At 34.5% G+C, this 12,628-nt stretch overlaps 2 protein-coding genes across 2 annotated transcripts; both read left to right on the plus strand.

The window, feature by feature from the left end:
- Nucleotides 1-5,639: 5,639 nt before the first annotated feature.
- On the plus strand, nucleotides 5,640-7,227 carry LOC122270408 (E3 SUMO-protein ligase ZBED1-like). The gene is made up of 3 exons (XM_043047615.1): nucleotides 5,640-5,675; nucleotides 5,759-6,499; nucleotides 7,189-7,227. Exons 1-3 carry the CDS (start codon nucleotides 5,640-5,642, stop codon nucleotides 7,225-7,227), a joined length of 816 nt encoding a protein of 271 aa, XP_042903549.1.
- A 402-nt stretch (nucleotides 7,228-7,629) lies between these two features.
- LOC107439431 (E3 SUMO-protein ligase ZBED1-like) lies at nucleotides 7,630-8,400 on the plus strand. Its single transcript, XM_016052026.2, has one exon. The coding sequence runs from the start codon at nucleotides 7,630-7,632 to the stop codon at nucleotides 8,398-8,400; it is 771 nt and encodes a 256-aa protein (XP_015907512.2).
- The last annotated feature ends 4,228 nt before the right edge of the window (nucleotides 8,401-12,628 follow it).

Here is a 12,628-nt window from a genome sequence, read left to right on the forward strand (position 1 = left end):
TTTCTTTGATACCGCGGTAATGATATTCGGAAGTATATTCTTCGGCAATACCGAGTTATTGAACGTCGCTATGCCTGTATCTCTCGGTACTCACTGCTAGCCAATATCATCGGCCGATCAGCGGCAAGGAAGTGGGAAGTGGCGTAATGGCACGTGATTGATTTAGGGGTTAAGAACTCAAAGGCTTGCGCGTGATATTTACGACGGTACCACCTTTCGGCAGCTACTGTAACTGTAACTATTCAGATTTTTCAGAGTTCCTAACCTAAAAAGGTTATCTACTCTTTCATCGAGATAAAAAGTATGGTGGAGGAGGAGGTGTAGTTAAGACTAGGTCTCTGTGGAGATCCCCTTGAGAAGGGATTGGAGGAGGCTGAGCACTTCCTGATTTTTCAGGAGCTCCTGGAGTTCTTTGATGATGGAGACTAGGCGAAAGGCAGAGGATGCTGGTGTGTTCTTCTCCCCTTGGCTCTTTCTTCTGGGGCGGGCCTCGCACCCAGAGAAGTTGGATGGATGGTCTTTTTTGCAGTTGCAACAAGTTGCAGGAGTGTCTCTACTTTTCTTACACTGGAAGGAGTAATGCCCTCCGGCACACTTCATGCATCTTGGTTTTCCAGTGCAAGAGCTTAGGGTATGACCATAGGCCTGGCAGCGGAAACACTGGATCGGCCGACGGCCGCCGTAAAACCGCTCTATGCTGACCGGGATGTTCTTGATCTACTCGGTGTGGAATAACTTCATCTGATTGGTCAACTGGTGGACGATCACTAAGAATAGTGGGAGGAGCCTATAGGCTCCGCCCACCCTCTTCTTGAACTGCACGATCTTGTGCACCTCTATGTTCGATTTCCCCAATTCAAGGGAAATTACATTAGAATCAAAGTCCTTTGGAAGACCACGAATTAGCACTTTTAGGAGCTTGGGTTTCTCAGCATTATTTGCTGACCCTAAAAGGGGCCTGGAGGGAGCAGCATCAGTGGGAGCTTCCTCGGTGGTTTCCATCGGGGCAGGTGGTGGGAGCTTCGGCTTTGGAAGGGCATCGGAAGGCGTTAGGCAGGTTGTAGGCTTAGCTGGGGAGGAGACATGGCTTTCCTTGGCTGCTTTGGTCTTTTTCTTCCGTCTCTTTTTGGCTGGAGGCTCTTTGCAGGGATTTTTTGTGGGCGCTGGTTCGGACGCAGAAGCTTCCTCCTCAGGCTCAGAAATCTCAGTTGATTCAGGGAGGCTGGGCTTGGGATCGGGCACAGGCTCTGTCGATGTTTCTAAGTCCAAGAATGTTTCTGGAATTGGAGGTGGATCTTTCTTGGTCAATAATTCAAAGAAGAAGTTCGTGTCGTATCTGTTAAGACTTGTCGAGAGCTGTGCGGCCACATCAGTTGCAGTCGCAATTGCATCGTCAAGAGCTGCGGTTGCATCTCTCATCGATTCAGGTCTGCGGCTGGCAGGTGAAACCTTGCCGCCGCGTGCTATCCGTTGTAAAGGCATGATATCGGAGCTTGATTGAAAACACGTCTTACTCTCAGTTCAGACGGTGATCATCTTCTCGGCAGCTAGAAATTTCTCCTACAATATATTGTGGTATCATTTGACTTTAAAGCGCATGTGTCATATCCGTGGTATTGGCAATATCAGATTTCAAACACCCGCACGTTATATCAACCCTCCATGGTATACTTAGTTACTGATTTTGGTTTCATTTTGAGAATAGCGTGCTTCTGATTTTAAAAATATCCGAGATTGTCGACGTTGCTTTTGGATCTCTTGTGGAAAACTAATAATACAGAGGAAATAAAAATAATCAAGGTATGTATCTATTATTTTCAGTAAATATTTTATGCATAAATAAATATTTAATTATGCAATTTCGTTTCTATAGATGTTTTNTATTAGGGCCAGAAATCACTCCAGAGCCCGAACTGATGGAGGATGTGAAAACCACAGAATCCACCAGCGAGGAAAATCCTACTGATCCTGAAGCAATGGATGAGGCGAAAGCCTCTGAAACTGCAACAAAAATCGATCCTGTATCCAATAGACCGGAAAAAAGGAGGAAGAAGAAGAAGAGAAAGCCCTCTGACCCTACTCCTACACCCCTCCCGATTCCAGATGTACCGGAGCCCATGAAAGAAACCATCACTGATGTTATAAAAGCTCCAATCATAAGGAATAGAAAGTTTCTTATACGTGGCCTCCCAAAAGACTTTGATACTACTCTAATTTCTCGAGAAATCGAGAAACTTAGCATCGATATCATCAAAATAGTGCAGTTCAAGAAATGGTTGGGCGGGGCCTGTAGGCTCCTCCCCCTATTCCTGGTGATAACCAAAGATTCGACAAATCAGCATCGTGTATTCCACCTAGAATAGATCGAGAAGTTCCCCGTGATCGTCGAAAGGTTTCGCGGCCGCAGAGGGATGACCCAGTGCTTCAGATGCCAGGGCTTCGGCCATGCACAAAGCGCATGCTCGGCGCAGCCGAAATGCCTGAAGTGCGCCGAAAACCACTTCTCCTATGAATGCCTAAAGGAAAAGACAACACCTCCGAGATGCTGCAACTGCAGCAAAGCGCATACTGCAAATTTTTCTGGGTGCGAGGCCCGCCCCAGGAAAAAATTCCAAGAACACCGGAAAAACTCCACACCAGTCTCAACATCTATTCGACTAGTTACCATCATTAAGGAGTTGCAGGAGCTACTCAAAAATGAAGAGGCGATTTTGCTTCTAAACACCATCCTACAGGGAAAGAACCCTGTTCTCTGATGTTTTACTTCAACCATTAAACGACGAGATGAATGCCCACTACTTAATCTACCCCAAACAACTCTCGGAGCTTCGCTCCGAATTTACAAACTTTTTCACTCAGATGAATGAGCTAAAGCCTTTATTATTAGGCTGATACTCAGATTCCAAATATAAATAGGAAGTAGAGTTAACCTTGACTCAGAAGACTTCTCCCGTACTTCATTCTCTCCTCACTAAAGCCGTAAGTCTTAGTCGCCCAAGGGCACAAATTATGCGATGAAAAAGTCAGATGCCCGCTTTGCGGGCAGGCACTTTGAAGTTTGAACAACTATATATTAGGCCTGGGCAATATACCGTCATTTACCGATATTTCTTTGATACCGCGGTAATAATATTCGGAAGTATATTCTTCGGTAATACCGAGTTATTGAACATCGCTATGCCTGCACCTCTCGGTATTCACCGCTAGCCAATATCCTCGGCCGATCGGCGGCGTGTAAGTGGGAAGTGGCGGTATGGCACGTGATTGTTTAGGGGTTAAGAACTCAAAGGCGGTATGTCTTCTCGGCAGCAAGAAATTTCTCCTACAATATATTGTGGTATCATTTGACTTTAAAGCGCATGCGTCATATCCGCGCGTTATATCAACCCTCCACGGTATACTTAGTTACTGATTTTGGTTTCATTTTGAGAATAGCGGTGCGCGGTGATTTTAAAAATATCCGAGATTGTCGACGTTGCTTTTGGATCTCCTGTGGAAAACGAATAATACAGAGGAAATAAAAATAATCAAGGTATGTATCTATTATTTTCAATAAATATTTTATGCATAAATAAATATTTAATTATGCAATTTTGTTTCTATAGATGTTTTGAGAAATGTTTCAAAATTCAGCAATTTTCATTAAAAAATTGTTTTTTTTATTTGTTTTGTATTAAATTTAAATTATCTCATTTATTTATTTAATACTGAACAGAAAAAATACTTTCGAGTAGAAAAAATGGGGATTTCTGTATCGTGATCTGTGGCTGAATAATAAGTCTTGGCAACTTATAGGCAGCGGCCTGCGAGAAATCAAAACCTCTTCGCTTATTTTATTTTATCATTTATTATTATTTTTATTTATTTTTTAATTTGAAAAACTTAAAATCCATTTCGCCCCTTTTCGAATGTAGTGGCGCGACAGTTCACGATGCGGAAATATTGCCCCAAAATGCATTTCTGTTGATGCTTTGTGGAAATCATAAATTTTCACAATTTGAATTGAAAAAATTTTTTCAGATAGAAATGGTTAAGTAGTTAAATTTGAAATAGCATTTTCAGAAAAAATCGTTTATATTTTAGCAATTTAAATTTCTTACATTTTTACCGATATTTCGAAGAATTCTAGAAAATGCCACAATTATATTGAAAAATAATGCTTGAATTTTTACAATTTTAAAAAACTTGGCACTTGGAGTTTCTTTGAATTTTAGAAAATCAAATGCATATCTATCGATGTTTTGCGAGAATTTATAGAATTCCGCAGTTTTAATTTTAAAGAAAATATATTTAAATAATATTTTAGTATTTAAAATGGCAAAAAACTGCCGTGATTTTAGCGATTGAAATTCTTTTTATTTTTATCGATGTTTTGAAGAATTTTAGAAAATGCCGCAGTTTTATTTAAAATGGTATTAAAATTATAATATTTTTGTATTTTAATTTAAAATAGCCTACATTAAAAAATAATGCTTGAAATTTAGCAATGATTTGCGGGAATTTATAGCTTAAAAAATTTTACGTTTAAGAAAAAATGTCTTGCTGACAAAAGTTTAGAATTTAAATATGAAATAGCGTCTTTTGAAATGATTTGAAATCTTTTATTCATTTTTATCTATGTTACGAAGAATTCTAGAAAATGCCGTCATTTAATACAATATTTTAATACTTTTGTAATATATTTTAACTTTTTTTTTACAATGACTTAAAATTAAAAAATTACTTTAATTTTAGCAAATTTTTTTTAAAAAAAATTATTATTAAGGCTTTGTTGAATTTTAGAAAATAGTGGGAATTTATCGAATTCTTCAAATTCAATTGAAAATTAGTATTTTAAGTAGCACATTTGAATACAATTGTTTTGATTCTAGGGATTTGATTATTTTTTTTTAAATATTTTATCAAAATATTCTAGATTTTAATTTAAATTTTAACAAAACACTTGCATTAGAAAATGTTCGAATATTATTATTTTTTATTATTAGATATTTTTATATTTAAACTTACAAAAAAAAATTACTTTAATTTTAGCAAATTTAAGAAAAAAAATTATTACGACTTTTTTAAATTTTAGAAAATAGTGTGAATTTCCATTGATGTTCAGTGGAAATATATCGAATTTCTCAATTTAATTTAAAAATATATTTAGGTAATATTTTAGTATTTTAAATAGCATCTTTGAAAACAATTGTTTTGATTTTAAGGATTTGAAATTTTTTTCATTTTTTTTTGTTGATATTTTATTGAAAAATTCTAGTAAAGACTGCAATTTTATTTAAAGCAAAATTATATTATTTTTGTATTTAAATTTAAAAACAAAACTTGCATTAGAAAATGCTTCAATTTTTTGAATTTGAAAGATTGTTAGTTTCTATTGCGGTTTTGTGGAATTTTAAAAAATCAAAGAATAAATTTTCTTGAATTAAATTTCTTATAAAAAATATGTAATCTTATATTAAAATAGTAGGATGGAAGATTTTTTATACTAAACAAAAAATTTAAAAAAATAATAATAATAGCAAAGATTTTGTCACATTATGGATTATGTTAATTATTAAGTTGTAAAGTAAGACTGAAAACTTTTGTCAAAAAAAATTTATATTGATTTCATTATTATTCTTTTATAGAATATTTCGATTATGGATGCTCTTACTGATTGTCCTGGATATTGCAAGGTAGTATCAAAGCTCAACACTAAAAGCGCTGTCTGGATTTATTTCGGTTTACCAGCTGATGATAAAGGCCGGATTTTTACCAGCTGATTGTTGTATGTAAATTATGCTCAAAAACTGTTGGATCAAAAAGTGGGGGAACAAGTAACCTGACAAGTCATCTAAAGCATCATCATCCTTTAAAATTTAGGGAATTGAACACTTCAAGCAAACAATTGACAAGAAGTACTATACCTGCCATTGATGTTGATGATCCTTCAGCTCCAGTTGATGCTAAGCAGAACCCAAGTGAAAGTGTGAAAAAGTGGCAAAAAACTATGTTAGATTTTCAACCGCTGGACAGTAAATCGTCAAAAAATTGCACCGAGGCTGTGGCAAAATTTATTGCAACATCAATGCAGCCATTTGCCACAGTGGAAAATCCGAAGTTCATCGAAATGGTGAGGGTTTTGAACCCAAAATATAAACTGCCTGGAAGAAAACACTTTTCAACTGTAGCTATCCCGAAATTATATAATGATACGGTAGAAAAGATAAAGGCTAAAATATCTTCCATACAGAGTTGTGATATCGCAATCACTACTGACTGTTGGACATCGATAACCAATACTCCTTTTCTAGCAGTGACTGCTCATTTTATTTCTAATGAATGGCAACTTCTAAGTGCGTGTTTGAACTGCAAACATTTCATAGAGGACCATACATCAGAAAATTTAATTGAAATGTTAAGTAACACTTTAAAAGATTGGAATATTGATGTTAAAACATTGCCCTCAATAACATCTGATAATGGCACTAACATTGTTAAAGCTATAAGAGATCTGAAGGTAAACCAGATTTCATGCTTTGCCCACAATATAAACATTGGTGNCGAAAATGTTCACGATTCAATTCCATTTTTTGAAAGAGAAGAACTTTTCAATTTACTGTCAACAACACAAATGAAGCTATAATGGTAAATCGTCTGCTGAATTTATGTTTAAAAATATCAAACTTTCGATTAAAATCGTCTGTGGTCGCCTAGCAACACTTACTGTTGCCAAGGCCAGAAATATAAATAGCAACCCTCGTATTTTATCGAAAAATTCTAGTAAAAACTGCAATTTTGTTTAAAGCAAAATTATATTATTTTTGTATTTAAATTTAAAAATAAAACTTGCATTAGAAAATGCTTGAATTTTTGGAATTTGAAAGATTGTTAGTTTCTATAGCGGTTTTGAGAAATTTTAAAAAATCAAAGAATAAATTTTCTTGAATTAAATTTCTTATAAAAAATATGTAGTCATATTTTAAAATAGTACGATGGAAGATTTTTGATTGTATGTACTTTTTTTTTCATTTCTGTTTATTTTTGCCAAAATTATGTTTTATAAACTAACTAAAAAATTAAAAAAAATAATAATAATAGCAAAGATTTTGTCACATTATGGATTATGTTAGTTGTTGAGTTGTAAAGTAAGACTGAAAACTTTTGTCAAAAAAAAATTATATTGATTTCATTATTATTCTTTTATAGAATATTTCTGTTATGGATGCTCTTACTGATTGTCCATGATATTGCCAGGTAGTATCAAAGCCCAACACTAAAAGTACTGTCTGGATTTATTTCGGTTTACCAGCTGATGATAAAGGCCGGATTTTAAACCAAAATATTGTTGCATATAAATTATGCTCAAAAACTGCTGGATCAAAAAGTGGGGGGTACAAGTAACCTGACGAGCCATCTAAAGCATCATCATCCTTTAAAATTTAGGGAATTGAACACTTCAAGTAAACCCTTGACAAGAAGTACTATACCTGCTATTGATGTTGATGATCCTTCAGCTCCAGTTGATGCTGAGCCGAACCCAAATGAAAGTGTGAAAAGGCGGCAGAAAACTATGTTAGATTTTCAACCGCTGGACAGAAATCGTCTAAAAATTGCACCGAAGCTGTGGCAAAATTTATTGCAACATCAATGCAGCCATTTGCCACAGTGGAAAATCCAAAGTTCGTCGAAATGGTGAGGGTTTTGTACCCAAAATATAAGTTGCCTGGAAGAAAACACTTTTCAACTGTAGCTATCCCGAAAGTATATAATGATACGGTTGAAAAGATAAAGGCTGAAATATCTTCCATACAGAGTTGTGATATCGCAATCACTACTGACTGTTGGACATCCATAACCAATACTCCTTTTCTAGCAGTGACTGCTCATTATATTTCTAATGTATGGCAGCTTCAAAGTGCGTGTTTGAACTGCAAACATTTCATAGAGGACCATACATCAGAAAATTTAATTGAAATGTTAAGTAGTACTTTAAAAGATTGGAATATTGATGTTAAAACATTGCCCTCAATAGCATCTGATAATGGCACTAACATTGTTAAAGCCATCAGAGATTTGAAGGTAAACCAGATTTCATGTTTTGCCCACAATATAAACATTGGTGTCAACCAATCTTTACAGCATTCTTCCTTGAAGAGAGCAATTTCTCGCTTGAAAAAGCTACAAAACACGATTTCTCATTCATGGAAGATGAAAAGAGACTTGCAGAGAGCTCAAGAGCAATTGAGTATGACTGTTGAAAGCTTGCCGAGTGCATGTCCAACACGTTGGTGGAGCACAACAAAACTTTGCAGGCGATTTTTGTCCAACCAGCTTCCTCTCTGCAAAGTTTTGCTGGATTATCCCTCCAGAAAACAATGCTTGAGGGATCTGATATCAATGTTCTTCAAGATTTTGTAAGCGTCACGAATTTGCTTGAAGAAATGACGAAATCTTTAAGTGGAAGCAACTATATTACAACTTCCTGCGTTCTGCCGCTGTTGAGTAAAGCGAAAAAAAATCTTCAAGTTAATGACAGTGACTCTGAAGTTAGCAGGAGTATAAAACAAGAAATTCTGGGGGCTTTGGAAGCCATATACGAGGATTCATCAGTGGCATTGATTTTGGGTCTTTGTTCATTATGTGATCCGAGATTCAAAGTTAAATACCTAGAAAATGTTTCTGCAGTTAAAAGTAGAGCGATTGAACTTATGGCTGAATCATATACCATGCAAGATGACCCACAAATGAATGTTCCTTCTTCATACAGTACTCAAACAGAAAAAAAAGGACTTGCTAAGTTTTTTGACTCAGATGAAGAAGAGGACTTAAATGCTAGGGAATATACACCAATAGCAAAAGCTGAGAGGGAGATGAATGAGTACTTAAATGTTTCAAGATTAAGCATTTCGGAATGCCCATTAATGTGGTGGAAAAGACATTATGCCTCTTTTCCGAAATTGCAGTTAATTGCGAGGAGCTTCCTTGCAATACCAGGGACAAGTGTACCATCTGAAAGTGTGTTTAGTGTTGCAGGCAATGTCATTACTAAAGATCGTGCATCTTTATTGCCTGACAAAGCAGAGATGCAGATCTTTCTAAGTAAAAATTCCAATTATGTTCAATTGTGTTGCAAAATTTTGAGAAATAGTGTTGTGATGTTTATAATTGTGTTGATGTTTATATTGGTAATTGATGTTTATATTAATAAAATTTTTCTGTTTTAAAATTATGTTGCTTCATAATTAGTTGATTCTATGGGATATTTATCCTGCGAGCTAATATAGTATAAGTATCCCATTCTTTTTAATGATGCTCTTTAAACACATTAATTTTTATTTGCAAAAAAGTCTAGCATATAATATACATAACAACTTAATTACCGCGGTATATCATAATATCGTGATATGAAGCACACAATATACCACAATATCGAAATTCTGATATTGCCCAGCCCTACTATATATCTAGTCTAGTAAGTAGAGTTACGTGCACTAACTTTAACCCAATCAATATATGAACGCTACGTCCGTATCGTTAGACAATAACGTAAAGCCTATATAGCAATAAAAATAAAACAGTAATTCTCGTGTTGGTGTGGTGGCTTCTTAAAAAAGTGTGGGCGAAATTATCCTACTTTTACAAGTTTTACTATTTAATCTGCTACTTATCCATGAAATTTTTTTTCAGAAAGTATAGAAGTTGACCGCCTTGTTATTATAATAATAATAATTATTAATGCCAAGCCGATAGCAGAAAAATTTATTTTCTTAGATGGAGTTTGCAATTGATATGGGGATAAACTTATTAATTTACAGTTTTATGCTGTAGAGCAATATCCTTTTGAACAAAAATTACTTTGGTAAACTATAATAATTTTGTTAAAAGACTGTGTTTTGTTTGTAATTTAAAACTATTTATAGAAGTCCTAATGTTTTAATCTTACTAAACGTTTAATCTTGCGTTTATGAGTTGGCTGATTCTGCAGCACGATCTGCCAGCTCTTACTTAGAAATATCTGTATCATTCTCGGACATTAAACTACATATTCGGCAGCTTATCGTTTCCCTTTGGCAACAGCATTGGACCGTTTCCCGTAATCACCGTTTTACCTTCAGACTCGAAATAAACTTTATAATGTCAGACCAGATCTAGACCCCTTACCTGTATTGCATCTACGTAATGCAGATGTAAAGCTTACTCGTCTGAGAGTCGGTCACACTCAACTCACCCATCTTCATCTGTTGTTCGGAGAACCCATACCTGCCAACTTTTAATCCCTTCCATTATCATTTTTCCCAGTGGTATTAAAATGGAATTAAAACTTCAATTTTGAGCAAACAAATACGTTGTATATGAGTAAACTTAAGTTGACAACAATGATAGTAACGCATATTAATATATGTGTTTAATTTTTGTAAGAATAGTGGTGATCAAAATCATTTAAAAATTAAGTTTATAAAAGAAAAAATAGTATATATTTACTACCACTTTAAATATGAAAACAAAATCTTCCGGAAAATCTGGAAGAGTTGGCAGGTATGAGAACCTCCTCCCAAATGCGACACTTGTAACGTTTTACATACGCTTCCTCACATTTTAACTTTTTCTCCCTGTTTAGTGTTTTAACTATCGCCGTATTACCTTTTTTAATTGCACTATTTTTATGCATAAAGGATTTGCTAGGTGCAACCCGATTTCTGCGAGCTATTGGTATTTTATATTGTATAGAGCTGTTTTAAATGATTTGATTCACTCTTATTTATTATCCATACACCGTTTTACCTATTTCATATAACTACGCCTTTTATTGACTTTTAACACTAGGTTTACGGACGTTTCTTATATACCTATCTCTACGGACACACGTCAATTTGACGTATGAAAGAATTGTGATTCTTAATTTAATAAATTCAATTTAGTAGATTTTTATCCACCACTATTTCTAAATAATTCGTAGGCCTATATAATTCACCACTTGATACATCAAAATTTACTTTGTTGTTATTTACCATTTTTTAAATTATTTTCGCGTGTCCGGAGCAGTTGGCATCTCTGCACTTAGAAACCAATGTATATGTATACTATAAGAAAAAAAAATGAAGATATGAGATATATATTTATGAAATATTCTAGTATTTTATGTTTCAATACTCGAACTAAGCAACTGAAACGTTCAAAATCTGACACTCTGACATCAATTGACATTCTGCGTTTGTTCTTTCTATTATTGCTTATCGGCAACAGTTGTTTATCAATTGTTTTATTTGAGATAACGAATCGAAGTATTGTCTGTACATTCCTATTTATTATTGATGTGTTAATTGATTGTTTACTTAAACTTTTGTCTAAATTATGATTGCGTCAAATTGACGCATATTCGAAGAAATAGGTATACCACATAGAGAATTTCAATATTCCAACGCTTTTGAGGTAAATAGCACTTAATATATATTTACTTCGATCAATGATTAAAAGTCATTACAAGAGATAAAATAAAAATTCAAACGGGTTTTACAATTTTCCTTACAAAAGTCGAAATCCGTCAAAATGACGTGTCCCGTAAACCTGGTGTTAAATATATTCGTCCCGCTATTAACCATTTTATTACCGTCAAGTACTTTTATTAAAATAAAGTTTTTTTTTTTAATGGCAGGCACTTGGGGATTATCCCATTGGCCACAGAAATGCCACAACTGCTACTCTCTTCTCGTTACCCAGTGGGCACCTGTGGCGAAGCCACGGCTGTGGAGCAGCGGCGCCCACGTCACACAACCACAAACCCGTTTATAGGGCGGGTCACATTCACACACAAAGGGGAAAGGACATAACACACACAGAGAAAGAAGCATCCATTCCCTGATCAAGATTCGAAACCGCGACCATCGGTTCCGCAGTCAGGCACGCTAACCACTCGGCCACCTGGCCGTCATATAAAAATAAAGTTGTAGTATGCATTTTACTAATTAACAAAAACCTCAATCTGGAAAATATGGCTACCATAGTTTGGTCAGAAGAGAGGTCCAAACTTAGAGTCCCTTAATATTAATTTTACTTTTTGAGTATTTCTCTATATCTCGAGAGCTTTTCAAGCGAATCGAAAAATTTTAGCACACAATTATAAAAGTAGCCTATCCAAAAATAATTCCATGCAAAATATAACCTTCAGTAAATATTATTAATTACTTTTTTTAATAATGGTTTGAAATGTAAAGTTTACAAATTTATTACATTATATTAAAGAATACAATTTTAAACAAAGAAATATAAAATTTGAGCAAATCAAACGAATAGTTCCTAAGAAGAAAAAAAATTAAAAATGCGATTTTTTAAAAATTAAAAAAAAACTTTCGAATTAGATTAAAATAAATTATTATATATATTGATATAGAACGTCGGAAGAACGTTGGCCCACTTAATATGGTGCCCCTGAAAGAGTGCCCAACAAATCTGTCCTTATACGACTGAATTGTTTAATGTCAACTCAGGTGGGACACTGGTAAAAAAATATTTTGTTTCTTATATTTTGGGTATACATTCATCTTTCATTCAGTAATGTGCAGTTTAAACATGAATAATTATGTTGTTTTTATGTAACTAATAACTTTGTACATTAATACCGGTTATATATATATATATATATATATAT

This window comes from Parasteatoda tepidariorum, chromosome 9, assembly GCF_043381705.1.
Source record: "Parasteatoda tepidariorum isolate YZ-2023 chromosome 9, CAS_Ptep_4.0, whole genome shotgun sequence".
NCBI lineage: Eukaryota > Metazoa > Arthropoda > Arachnida > Araneae > Theridiidae > Parasteatoda > Parasteatoda tepidariorum.

What these genes read in the sequence shown, in the direction of transcription:
- LOC107439431 (XM_016052026.2), top strand. Translation starts at nt 7,630, where the DNA reads ATGCAGCCATTTGCCACAGTGGAAAATCCAAAGTTCGTCGAAATGGTG.
- LOC122270408 (XM_043047615.1), top strand. Translation starts at nt 5,640, where the DNA reads ATGGATGCTCTTACTGATTGTCCTGGATATTGCAAG. An exon ending in ATTGTCCTGGATATTGCAAG is followed by an intron (nt 5,676 to 5,758) that starts GTAGTATCAAAG and finishes GATTTTTACCAG; the next exon opens with CTGATTGTTGTATGTAAATT. An exon ending in AAGCTATAAGAGATCTGAAG is followed by an intron (nt 6,500 to 7,188) that starts GTAAACCAGATT and finishes ATTCTTTTATAG; the next exon opens with AATATTTCTGTTATGGATGC.